General features: G+C 35.3%; 1 protein-coding gene across 1 annotated transcript in view; it reads right to left on the bottom strand.

Annotated features, from left to right (window-relative positions):
• Window positions 1-13,081, bottom strand: part of ADGB (androglobin) — a 259,554-nt gene that overhangs the window by 47,840 nt on the left and 198,633 nt on the right. The window contains exon 25 of the mRNA XM_074264682.1: window positions 2,801-2,988. Within this exon, the coding sequence (XP_074120783.1) occupies window positions 2,801-2,988 (188 nt within the window). The remainder of the gene's footprint in view (window positions 1-2,800; window positions 2,989-13,081) is intronic.

Genomic DNA, 13,081 nt, shown 5'->3' on the forward strand with positions numbered 1-13,081 from the left:
GGTTCCTGAACCATGATAGAGTAGTCGATGCTGGTATATTTTGGGTAAAAATCTCCCACTTGATTCCCTATGTGGGGGCCTTTCTACCCTGGGCCTCCCTGCACCATGCCTATACTGGATCAATCCCCCAATTGAGACTTTTCTGAAGTCATTTCAAGATATCTTCTGCTGGAAATTTGTTACATTCCAAATATATGTATGTTCTGTCACTGTGAAATCCATTCAGAGGCTTAATCTGGTGTTGAATTTGATGGAAACCAGACAAAAACCTGTCTACTCTCTGCCCTCTTGGTTCTACACTCCTTGATTGTTTTTTCAATGAAATATTTTATATTTACTTCTGATCCTCTCATTTTTTTTGATTTTGTTTTATTGTTTTTTTAATGTCTCATGGAGTCATTAACTTTCACTTCCCCAATTCTAATTTTTTAAGGAATTATTTTTTTCAGTTAATTTTTATACTTCCTTTTTCACTTATCACAATCAATTTTCTACAACTTTTATTTGATTTTTAAAATCATTTTAGCTTTTCCAGGAATTCTTGTTGAGTTCTTATATAATTCACTTTTTTTTTTTTTCATTTGAGGCTTTGGTTGCAGCTTTTTTTTTTTTTAACTTCATTATCTTCTGAGTTTGTGTCTTGATTATTCCTGTCACCATAATTGTTTTTTGTAATCAAAGTTCATTTTTGTTGTTTGTTCATCTTTCCAGTCTATTTTTTGACATTCTTAATTTTATTTTAAAGTTGGGCTCTGTTCTTTGGTCTGAGGTAGAAAACTGTTCCAACCGTGGCTTTCTTCAACAATGAGATACTTGAAACCAATTCCAATTGTTCAGTGATGAAGAGAGCCCATCTACACCCAGAGAGAGGACTGTGGTAACTGAGTGTGGTTCACAACATAGCATTTTTATTCTTTTTGTTGTTCTTTGCTTGCATTTTATTTTGCTTCTCTCTCTCTCTCTTTTTACTGGTTTGATCTGATTTTTCTTATGCAGCATGATAATTCTATAAATATGTATGCATATCTTGAATTTAACATATATTTCTACCATGTTAACATATTTGGATTACTTGCTGTCTAGGAGAGGGCATGGGGGAAGGTGGGGAGAAATTGGAAGGCTTTGCAAGGGCTAATGTTGAAGAATAGTCCATGTATATGTTTTGAAAAATAAAAAGCTTTAATTTAAAAAAATTAAATTAAATAAAAAAAGAAAGAAAATTGTTCCAACTTTTGACTTTTTTCCTCAGTTATTTTCAGAGATTATTTTGTGAGTTTGAAAGTTTTTAGTACTTTTAAGATGGTATGATGCAGGGAAAGGTATAGCCACTGATATCTAGCACTATGCTCTAGTTCTTACTCAGGAATGGTTCCTGCTTGTGACCATAAGAGATGTTGCTCCTCAGGGTTCTGCTCTCTCATGATGGATGATACTCCTTCTTTCTTTAAGTTGGTATACCCAATTTTTCTATAGGCAGTGTAGTAACCAAACTGTATCCAGTCTTATGTACAGGGCTAGCACATGGGATTCCCCATAATTTCTTTGTAATCAGTGTCTTTATCCCCTCACTGTGTCGACAACCCCTGAAATTTCTGTTGCTTCTGTAACCATCATCTCACCATTTGTGATGTACCCACATGGGCTCCAGACAAGGACCTACCCCAATGTTGCAGACCTCTCCTTTTAATTTTCTAAGTTCTTTTGGGCTAGAAGAATGTCTTCCTGACTTTTGTTGTCTCTGTCTCTTCAGAATTCCATTTGAGGAGTTATTTTACAGTTGCTCTAAACAGAATGCTGGGAGAAGTCGGCTTTAGTGCTTCTGTAATGCTATCATCTTAACTATGCCCCCCTCTTAGTTCTTTTTAGCAGTTTTATATAATTTTCCCTCCTAATCATCCACAACCCCAGGTATTTCCATATGACCCAGTTTTAGTATTGAGAGATTTTTTTTAAAATGAAAAATATTCTTCCTTTATTAAAAATGGTTGGGAATCCTTAGATCAGTATTTTTAAATATGCATATTATTTAGATAAATATTAGCATTTCAAATATAGATATACAAACCAAAAGTCTGCTGTAATTTTAGACATTACAGATTTTTACAAGATTTGATAGTATACGCACTTTGATGTTAGGTAATATACATATCTTTGATTCATTTAAAGACAAATGCATTGCAATTAGACTTATCATTTCTTTTTTACTTTGTTTATGTTAAGAATAATTAATTTTATAATTATCTCTGTTTAATTAAACTGAAATTAACAAGAATTTATTAAAGACATACCATTAATAAGTAAGAACCTCTGGATAACATTCTTCCTTTTAATTTTTTTTTCATCTTTACATTTTCCCAAATGCCTGTTAGTACTAATTCTCCAATTTATAATTTTAGGAAAACTTGTGACCAAATTATTTCGATGTATGGTAAATTATTACCTTGTTCTTCATTATAATAATCCCTGTGAATATATCCTCTCTTATTTAAAAGGTTTTTTCTCTATCACATTAAATGTTTTTATCTGAATCTTCTTTTTCATTTGAACCTCTAGCTGATTCATAGTGACTATAAAGTCAATTTATGTAGGCATATTGCCTGCTTTAGATACTGATAGCTTATTGGAAGGAAACAAGAATTAATTACCATTGACCAAATACATGCTAAGTATTTGGCAAATTATGTGCCATTTGATCCTCACAAAAACCTTACAGTGGTTTTATATAAAAATAAATTTAAAATATCAAAATATTTTACCTTTTGAAATATATACATATATGCGCACAGATACATATACATACCTGAACATAATTTGCTTGTCATTAGGAATATAATAGTCTTTAATCTCCCTCATGGAAAATAAACTGCATACAGTCTCTCTATTAAGATATGGCAGTGGAGTAAAAGAACCAATGATACGAAGTCTCCATTTTCCAGCTGTTACATAAAAATCATTTGTATAGGCTTCTGCCACAAATGAGTATCCCTTCTAAAAAAATGAAAGAAAAAGTCCATTTTAAAATCACAGTCATTACACAGGAAAAAGCAACGTTTTCACTTGGTTCAAAAGAAAAAAAAATTGTACTTGACATAGTGGAGATAGCCTTATTGAGTGCAAACTTAAATGTATTTGGAAGTGTCTATATTATTTACGCTGGAGACAATAGGAAACAACTGGTGTAGCAGAATAACATGGCTGGATCTACAAAGGTTTAAAGAAAAATACTTTATTAGCTTTGTGAAGGTTGAATTAAAATAGTGAGACAAGATTGTGCAATTGATATAATAGTTTAATGCCTACTAGGTATAAGATGCTGAGAACATTAAGTTGATTGTATGATTAGAAAGAAGGGATTGGACATGAGACATATTATGGAGGTAGAAACAGCAAGATTAGATAAAATGATTAAATAAATAGATTAAGAGAGTTTGAGGTTGAATCAGTTGCTTCACTTGTTAAATGATGGCATGGTGCTAAATGGTTTTTAATTTTCCATTCCAGTATTAAAATCTATAACAAATGAATTTATGCTTTTGTAATTCAAATTCAAAATGAGAAACTTTGACCTGTTTGTGATTAAATAAAGAAGACTACAAGGCAAAACAATCCTTCAACAAATGTTTATTTATTAAGTAGACTCTTTAGATGCAAGGCCTTATGCTAAGCATTGGGATATAAATGTAAAAAGTAAAACTTTACCTGCTTTCAAGGATTTTAATACTCTATGAAGGGAGAAAGGACATACATATTTATGTATATGCAGAAAAGTACAAAATAAATACAATAAAGTTAAAGGTAGCTAGGGAGAGAAGGCCCTAATAATTGGGGGAATCATGAGCTGGCTCATGAATGAAGTGAGGAATTATATAAAGTAGGAATCAGGAGAGAGTGAGTTCCACAAATGAGAACCTACAATTGAAAAAGATGGGAAATGGAGTAGTTGCCAAAACAAAGGTCAATTTGCACAGGAAAGGGAGAAAAATATAGTGAAATTAGAAAGTTAAGTTAGGCTACATTATGAAGTTTTAAAAGTCAAACAGAGGAGCTAATTATTTATGCTGGAGACAATAGGAAACAACTGGTGTAGCAGAATAATATGGCTGGATCTACAAAGGTTTAAAGAAAAATATTTTATTAGCTTTGTGAAGGTTGAATTAAAATGGTGAGACAAGATTGTGCAATTGATATAACAGTCTAATGCCTACTAGATATAAGATGCTGAGAACATTAAGTTGATTGTATGATTAGAAAGAAGGGATTGGACATGAGAGATATTATGGAGGTAGAAACAGCAAGATTAGATAAAATGATTAAATAAATAGATTAAGAGAGTTTGAGGTTGAATCAGATATTTCATAATTGGACTTTAATCTCAAGGAAGACTGATAAGAAGAAAATCTAAAGATATCAATATATTTTGTTATTGTTGGTCTTGAGTTATTTAAGTCAGGTCCAAAGCTTCATGACTCCATTTGTGTTTTTCTTGGCAAAGATACTGATGGGGTTTGTTATTTCCTTTTCCAGTTCATTTTATAGATGAGGAAATTAACCAAAAACAAAATTAAGTGAAATACCCATAATCACGCAGCTACTAATTTATCTAAAAACAGATTTTAATTCAGGAAGAGGAGTTCCTGAGTCCAATTCTCATGCTCTATTCACTGTGCCACCTAGATGCCTATCAATGCATTTATAATAAAATAAAACACTAGAAATGAGATAACAGAAATAGATTGCAGAGATCATATACTATGATTTGAATGGATTTAGATTAGGAATATAGGGCAGGTTCAATACTAGAAAAACTTTAAACAAAATTGACCACATTAATAACAAAACCATATGATTATTTCAATAATATAGAAAAAAAAACTTTAAATAAAATACAACACATTTCTATTCATTACTATAAAATTATAAAAATAAATCAAACTTTCCTTATTAAATAATATCTAAAACAAAGAGAAAGCCATTTTTCCTTTAATAATAGATGGCTTACATATTAACTTATGGGGTAGGGATGTATTACATTAATTAAGGATGAAAATCACCACAGATTTTTAGGGAGGGGGGGGTCATTGCTGCTTCCACCACTCCAAAAATGACTTGGACTACTATCGACATACTGGTATGGCTGGAGCAATGGCCTCTGTCTAAAGAGAAAACAGCTGTACTACATCAATTAGTACAAGAACAATTAGAATTAGGACACATTGAGAAAATAAACATCCCATGGAACTCCACTATATTTGTTATAAAGAAAAAAATCTGGTAAATGAAGAATATTAACAGATTTCAGACAAGTAATCTCAGTTTTGAAAGACATGGGTTTTTTACAGGAAAGTTTGTCACTCCCAAACATGATCCCCAGGGAATGGCCCTTATGGATAATAGATATTAAGGATTATTTTTATTCTTTCCCTCTTCACCTTGAGGACAGGGATAATTTGCTTTCTAAGTACCAATATATAATTTTTAAGAATCTGTGAGTAGATTTCAGTGGAAGGGATTGCCACAAGATATGAAAAACAGCCCTACCATATGCCAATGGCATGTTGATAAAGCTATTAGCAAGACAAGGAAACATTATCCCAATGCAATCATCCTCCATTACATGGATGATATTTTGGCTGGTCTTCCACAGCCTGAGGATTTGGAGGAGATGTTACAAATAACAGAAAGAGAAATAAAACAGTTAGGTTTGACCCTTCTAAACCTCAAAAATATTTAAAATGGTTCTTACAAGAATTCTCTATACATCATATGTTTGGGATTCCTTACAACCCTACAGGATAGGCCATTGTAGAGATTTATCAAAAACAGAAACAGGGAGATGGAGGTAGAGTAAACTCAGAAATATATAGATAAAACAGTGTATACAATTACTTAAAATTTGATTCAAATGATTTAATTCCAGTTATGAAATACTCTCTAATGAATGTAGAGAATCACTAAAAGACAATACCCCATCTTCATTAAGAAGGTCCCCTAAGAACGATACCAGGGTAATGAAAAAGGGTACTGAAGAATGGGAGGGACCCTATAGGATTCTAATGTGGGGCCAGGATATACTTGCATCTCCACAGGAGAAAACCTTCAGCAATGGATCCCCACCCGACATTTCAAAGTTGTCCATAGAACTGAAGAGGAAAAGAAGGAAGAAGAGATTATTGTCCAAAAGGAGAAGACTTGCCCCCAAGACCATTAGCAAGATGCTTTCTCTATATATGGGTTCGTGTGACACAATCAGGACTGGCAACAGAGGCCAAAAGGTGGGCTACACCCATCATGGCCTAGGCTTGTCTCATGGGGGATGGGGTATCATGTGACACATGCTGGACATGTAGGAGATGCCCTGTCATAGTGACACCCTTATCTGCAGGAGGGTTATAGCAGTGTGTCTACAAATATATCATCAGGTTGGCCCCTCACAAGCCTCCATGGGACACATTCTTGTCACTCAAGAATTAGGCTAGCAGTTTGGCACATGGAAAAACATTTTGGGCCTTGGTTTTTGGACAAATGGCATGAGAATTGGATACCTGTTTTATATTAAAGCCTGTCTGAGAGGAAAATATTGATTTATGTGGGGAGATTCTGTAACTGTTACCAAAGAAACATTAGATCAGTGGTCCTCAAACTTTTTAAATAGGGGGCCAGTTCACTGTCCTTCAAGACTGTTAGAGTGCCTGGACTATAGTAAAAACAAAAACTATGAACAAATTCCTATGCACACTGCATATATCTTATTTTGAAGTGAAGAAACAAAATGGGAACAAATACAATATTTAAAATGAAGTAAAGTTAAATCAACAAACTTACCAGTATTTCAATGGGAACTATGGGCCTGCTTTTGGCTAATAAGATGGTCAATGTCTGTTCCATATTTGTCACTGCTAGTCGTAACAAGTGATGCAAGTGTGAATCCATTAGTATTGTTCTGGTTGGAGATTTTAAATGTTTCATTCTAGAAAAAGTCTGTTCACAAACATAAGTGCTGCCAAAGACGGTTGCCATTTTGAGTGCATGGCTCCTGAGATGAGGATATGTCGCAGAGGGGAGAGATGCATAGAAATTATGAAGTCTGCTTGACTTGAATGCGTCTTTCAGGAGTGACAATTCTGCAGTTCAGCCAGTTCCATTTGGTAAATTGTATCCACATTTTCAATGTCAATAGAAAATGGGTTATGGAAAAGCTGTATGTCCTGTTCATGGAGATGAAGCTCTTTAAATCTAAATTGGAACTCCTTTTGCAATTTTTCCAATGAATCCACACATGTTTTGTTTGGGAATGCAATCAGAGGTTTTTCTGCTAACAGGTTTTGAGTTGTGGGGAGATAGCAGAAGTTTTCCTCCTTCACTTGTTTGATGAGGAAGCCTAATTTTACTTCAAATGCTTTGACATGTGATTGCATATCACAGATGAGCTTCCCCTTTCCTTGAAGTTGCATTTTGAAATTGTTGAGTAGCTCTGTTACATCTGTCAAAAAGGCAAGGTGACATTTCCATTCTGCATCATTGAGCTCTGGTACTTCTTTGTTTTTTGAAAGCAGAAAAGTTGTAATCTGTGGAAGTCATAGAAACATTTCAAAACTCTCCCTCGACTCAGACAATGGACTTCTGTGTGATACAGCACATCTTCATACTCAACATTTAGCTCAGACAAAAATTCCTGAAATTGTCTGTGATTTATTGAATTAGTTCTAATGAAGTTAACACAAGATACCACAATTGTCATAAGAGTCCCACTCAGTGATTTACTACACAGCGCTGTTGGTGGATGAGGCAGTGTATGGCTATTGGATGAGAATGGTTATGTTTGTCCATCTCTTGGTTAATGTGAGCAATTACTCCTTTCTTAGACCCCACCATGCTAGGGGCACCATCAGGTGTCACGCTGGCTATTTTGGCCCAGTCCAGCTCCAAACCATTCATAGTTTGGCAAACCTTTTCATAGATATCCTCTCCTGTAGTTGTTCCTTTGATGCTTTGCAGTGCAGCAAGCTCTTCTATGACTTCAAAATAATCGTTTGTCCCATGAATAAAAATTAGAAGTTGTGCAGAATCACAAACATCATTGCTTTCATCAAGTGCCAAGGAAAAATATGAAATTTTTTTTGTGGAGTTTTGCAAATGCTGATGCAGATTGTCTCCCATTTCTTCAATCCTCCATGTAATTGTGGATCCTGAAAGACTCACTGTACTAAATAAATCGGCCTTCTCTGGACACATCTCTTTGGCAACAGAAAATTCTCCCTCCATGAATGGTCTGTCAATGCATGCTATCAGCTTGGCAACTTGAAAACTTGCTCGCAGTGATGAAATATTTAGCTGCTTCTGCTTCACAAAAATATTTTGCTGAGTTGTCAATGTATTTTTCAGTTTAATATTTTATCTTTTCTCCAACCAAACAATCATATTTATCTTTATGTTGAGTTTCATAGTGTTGACGCAAATTATATTATTTGAACACACACTATATTCTGCCATATCAAGCATACAGCTCTTTCCTTGTACTGCATGAAAAAGTAATCATAAGTCCACTGTTCTTTGAATATCCCACACTCTAAGTCAATTTTTCTTTTTCTTGATATCATTATTTCTAAGGGATTCCAAATTTGCTATTAGTAAAATACCTATATATACAGCGCTACAAAAACAATATACCAGCAATAATTTTGCCCATACAGAGATATATAGACTGCAATGCCCAATTTCCTTCAAGCTGCCTCTGCACTGTGATGCCTCCATTTCCCGCACTCTCTCTCCTGCTTCAGACCTTCACTGCACACAAGTCACCGCTCAGGCGGCCCTCCCAAATGCCCTGGCTTCCTCTGGATCCTGGGATCAATTCTCATGATCCAGTGCTGCATGATCATACTTATCATAATCGCAGGCAAGACTGTGCATATATGTATATAACTATGCGATATATTATATGTGCAGAATGAGCTTCAGTGACAAATTGTACATTGGGGCTTCCAGGGGAGATCAAGTGTATGGGGACCTTAAGAATCTGGAGGGGGATGAAGCAGTACACCAGCTCTGCACCCCCTCATACTCAGGATAAGTGGGGGGCACTAAGGTCAGACCTCCAGTGATTATAAGGTGATGACATATGTTAGCAATATTCCATCTCTTTATGAAACTACAGAACATACACACAATGATAAAACTGATGAACACAACAGCCAGACATGAGGTCACTATGGATATAGGGCCACGGCCTGGTACTAGGAGCAACAATAGCTGTCAGTACCACAACATGCACTATTGAGGAAGCTGTTACATTGTCAGCACAGCATAGTGACAATGATAGAGTCAAGCTGGGACTTGTGGTACTAACTGTTACTATACCCGCGCACCAGACACAGCCCATATATTCCCCCTGCAGCGGCTGTGACATGTGCAGCATGCACTGTACATTCCTCGTGCCTGTCTGTTGTAGTGGCTTCCGTTACTTTACAAGGCCGTGGGCTGTCAGTTCTCCGTCTTCTGCATCTCTCTCCCTTCCCCACACCATACACCCCGGCCTGGGAACTCACCTCACCTCTTTATCGCCTCACACTCTGTCTCTGCCGCCTTAGCCCAGTGCCGGAAGTGGGCTAACATGAGTTTAGGTCGAACATTACTTCTGGTCTGATTTTGCCATAACCCGGTGGGCCGCATAAAAGTCCTCAGCGGGCTGCATCTGGCCCATGGGCCATAGTTTGAGGACCCCTGAATTAGATTTTTACTTGTTGGAATTGTATACTTAAATTGAAAATCAGACTGTAATCACTAGAGTCCATGTATCAATGTTTTCTGTCAAAAGTGAGAAACAGACCTTAATCCCAAACAAAAAAAAGAGAAGTATCATTGGAAATAGGAGCAGAAGTAGAGTTATTGAAATTCCAGCCTCAATTATAATGTGAATCCAGATAAAACTGCAGAAAAAATTAAATATTGGTTTGATAATACCTCTTTCATTGTGGTTAAAATTAGAATCATGGATTACCCTATATGTTGTTATGTTGTTACTGCTTTGTTGTTGCCCTGTAATATTAGAATGCTTTTAAAGATCTTTCTCCACCATCCTTTCAGAGGTTACAGCTCAAGAAAGGACGTTTTATCTAAAAGATTAAAAGGGGGAATTGCTAGGGTATGGGACCCTGCTAAGAGGGAGTACCAAGACCACTGTGACATTGCAGAAATGTCCTTGTTGAGCAAGGAGCATTGATTTGTGATTGTGAGAATGAGTGTAAGACAGGGTCATAGCTAGTGGCTACGTAAACAGGGATGCCTGAATAGGGCCTCTTGCCTATGAGTGAGTTGCTAAATTGCTGGATTGGCTCTCCTCCTATTGGCAGATACTATGCATATGCAAAGCCCATGAGCTGCTTCTCTGATTGGTGATTGGTCATTTTCTACTGTTCACGCACTGATCATGCTTGCAAAAATGTATCAACAAGGTTGTATGGCATAATAAACTGAAGCTCCTTTCACATTCTATGAGTCTCCTGCCTCATTCATCTCGCCTCTGAGATCAAAGGGCTCATATGCCATGAGCTCTTAAAAGATGGCTGCAACATCCCCCCATCTTTTTCCTCCCTCTTTATCCCTTTTCCTTTAATCTACACACCCTGTCCCACTACCATAAATCTATATACACTTCTATATGCCACTTATTCTATTCCCTTCCCCTTATTTCTTTATAGATTTTGAAGGGTGCTATACCCTTCATGGTGTCCGTTTGTGTGTGTGTATATGTGTATGTATACACACATACATATGTATGGTTCCCTATTTAACCTATTCTTGATGTGACTAGTTTTAAAACAACCTGCTCTCTTATCTCCTACAGCATAACAGGTTTGCTTTTTAAAGTCAGATTATACTCAGCTCTGCCCCCGTCTTTCTTTTGAGCTACCCAATTACTGATGTCAATCTTAAACATATTGTACATATTTCCATATAAAATACACAAACAATTTAACTTTGTTGAGAACCTTGAAATTATTTTTTAATTATAGCTTTTTATTTACAAGATATATGCATGGGTAATTTTTCAGCATTGACAGTTGCAAAACCTTCTTTTACAACTTTTCCCCTCCTTGCCCCCACCCCCTCCCCAAGATGACAGATAGACCAATACATGTTAAATATGTTAAAGTATATGTTAAACACAATATATGTATATATATATATATATATATATATATATATATAAACACATATATATATATATATATCCATACAGTTATTTTGCTGCACAAGAAAAATCGAACATAGAAATAAGGTAAAAATAACCTGAGAAGGAAATCAAAAATGCATGCAGACAAAAACAGAGGGAGTAGAAATGCTATGTAGTGGTTCACACTCAATTCTCAGAGTTCTTTCACTGGATGTAGCTAGTTCTATTCATTATTGAACAAATAGAACTGATTTGGTTTGTCTCATTGTTGGAGAGGGCCATGTCCATCAGAATTCTCATATAGTATTGTTGTTGAAATATATAATGATCTCCTGCTCCTGCTCATTCACTTAGCTTATTTACTTAGTTCATATAAGTCTCACCAAATCTCTCAGTATTTATCCTGATGGTAATTTCTTACAGAACAATAATATTCTGTAATATTCACATACCACAACTTATTCATCCATTCTTCAATTGATGAGCATCAATTCATTTTCCAGTTTCTAGCCACTACAAAAAGGGCTGCTACAAACATTCTTGCACACACAGGTCCCTTTACCTTCTTTAAGATCTCTTTAGGATATAAGCCCAGGAGTAACACTGCTGGATCAAAGGGTATGCACAGTTTGATAACTTTTTGAGCATAGTTCCAAATTGCTCTCCAGAATGGTTGGATTTGTTGACAATTCCACCAAAACGCATCAGTGTCCCAGTTTTCCCACATCCGGCTCCAACATTCACCATTATCTTTTCCTGTCATCCTAGCCAATCTGACAGCTATGCAGTGGTATTTCAGAGATGTTTTAATTTGCATTTGTCTGATTAATAATGATTTGGGGCATCTTTTCATATGGCTAGAAATAGTTTCAGTTTCTTTATCTGCAAATTGTTTGTTCACATCCTTTAACCATTTATCAATTGGAGAATGGCATGATTTCTTGTAAATTAGAGTCAATTTTCTATATATATTTTGGAAATGAGGCCTTTATCAGATACTTTGACTGTAAAAATGTTTTCCCCATTTGTTGCTTCCTTTCTAATCTTGTCTGCATTAGTTTTGTTTGTATAAAAATTTTAATTTGATATAATCAAAATTTTCTATTTTGTGATCAATAATGATCTCTAGTTCTTCTTTGGTCACAAATTCTACCTCCTTCACAGGTCTGAGAGGTAAACCATCCCATGTTCTTCTAATTTATTTAGAATCTCATTATTTATGCCCAGATCATGAACTCATTTTGACCTTATCTTGGTGTACCATGTTAAGTGTGGGTAATGCCTAATTTCTGCCATACTAATTTCCAATTTTCCCAGCAGTTTTTGTCAAACAGTGAATTCTTATCCCAAAAGCTAGGGATTTTGGGTTTGTCAAACACTAGATAATTAAAGCTATTGACTATTGACTATTGACTGTGAACCTAACCTATTCCACTAATCAACTAGTCTATTTCTTAGCCAATACCAAATGGTTTTGGTGACTGCTGCTTTATAATATAGTTTTAGATCAGGTACAGCTAGGCTACCTTCATTTGATTTTTTTTTCCATTAGTTCCCTTGAAAGTCTTGACCTTTTGTTCTTCCAGATGAATTTTGTTGTTCTTTTTTCTGGTCAGTAAACTAGTTTTGGGGAGTCTATTGCTATAGCACTAAATAAATAGATTAGTTTAGGTAGAGAATTGTCATTTTTATTATATTCACTCGACCTATTCAAGAACACTTAATCTTTTTTCAATTGGTTAGATCTGACTTTATTTTTGTGGAAAGTGTTTTGTAGTTTTGCTCATATAGTTCCTGACTTTCCCTTGGCAGATAGATTCCCAAATATTTTATGCCATTGGTAGTTACTTTAAATGGAATTTCTCTTTGTATCTCTAACTGTTGGATTTTGTTAATGATATAAAAAAA

This window comes from Sminthopsis crassicaudata, chromosome 4 (genome assembly GCF_048593235.1).
Source record: "Sminthopsis crassicaudata isolate SCR6 chromosome 4, ASM4859323v1, whole genome shotgun sequence".
Taxonomy (NCBI): Eukaryota; Metazoa; Chordata; class Mammalia; order Dasyuromorphia; family Dasyuridae; genus Sminthopsis; species Sminthopsis crassicaudata.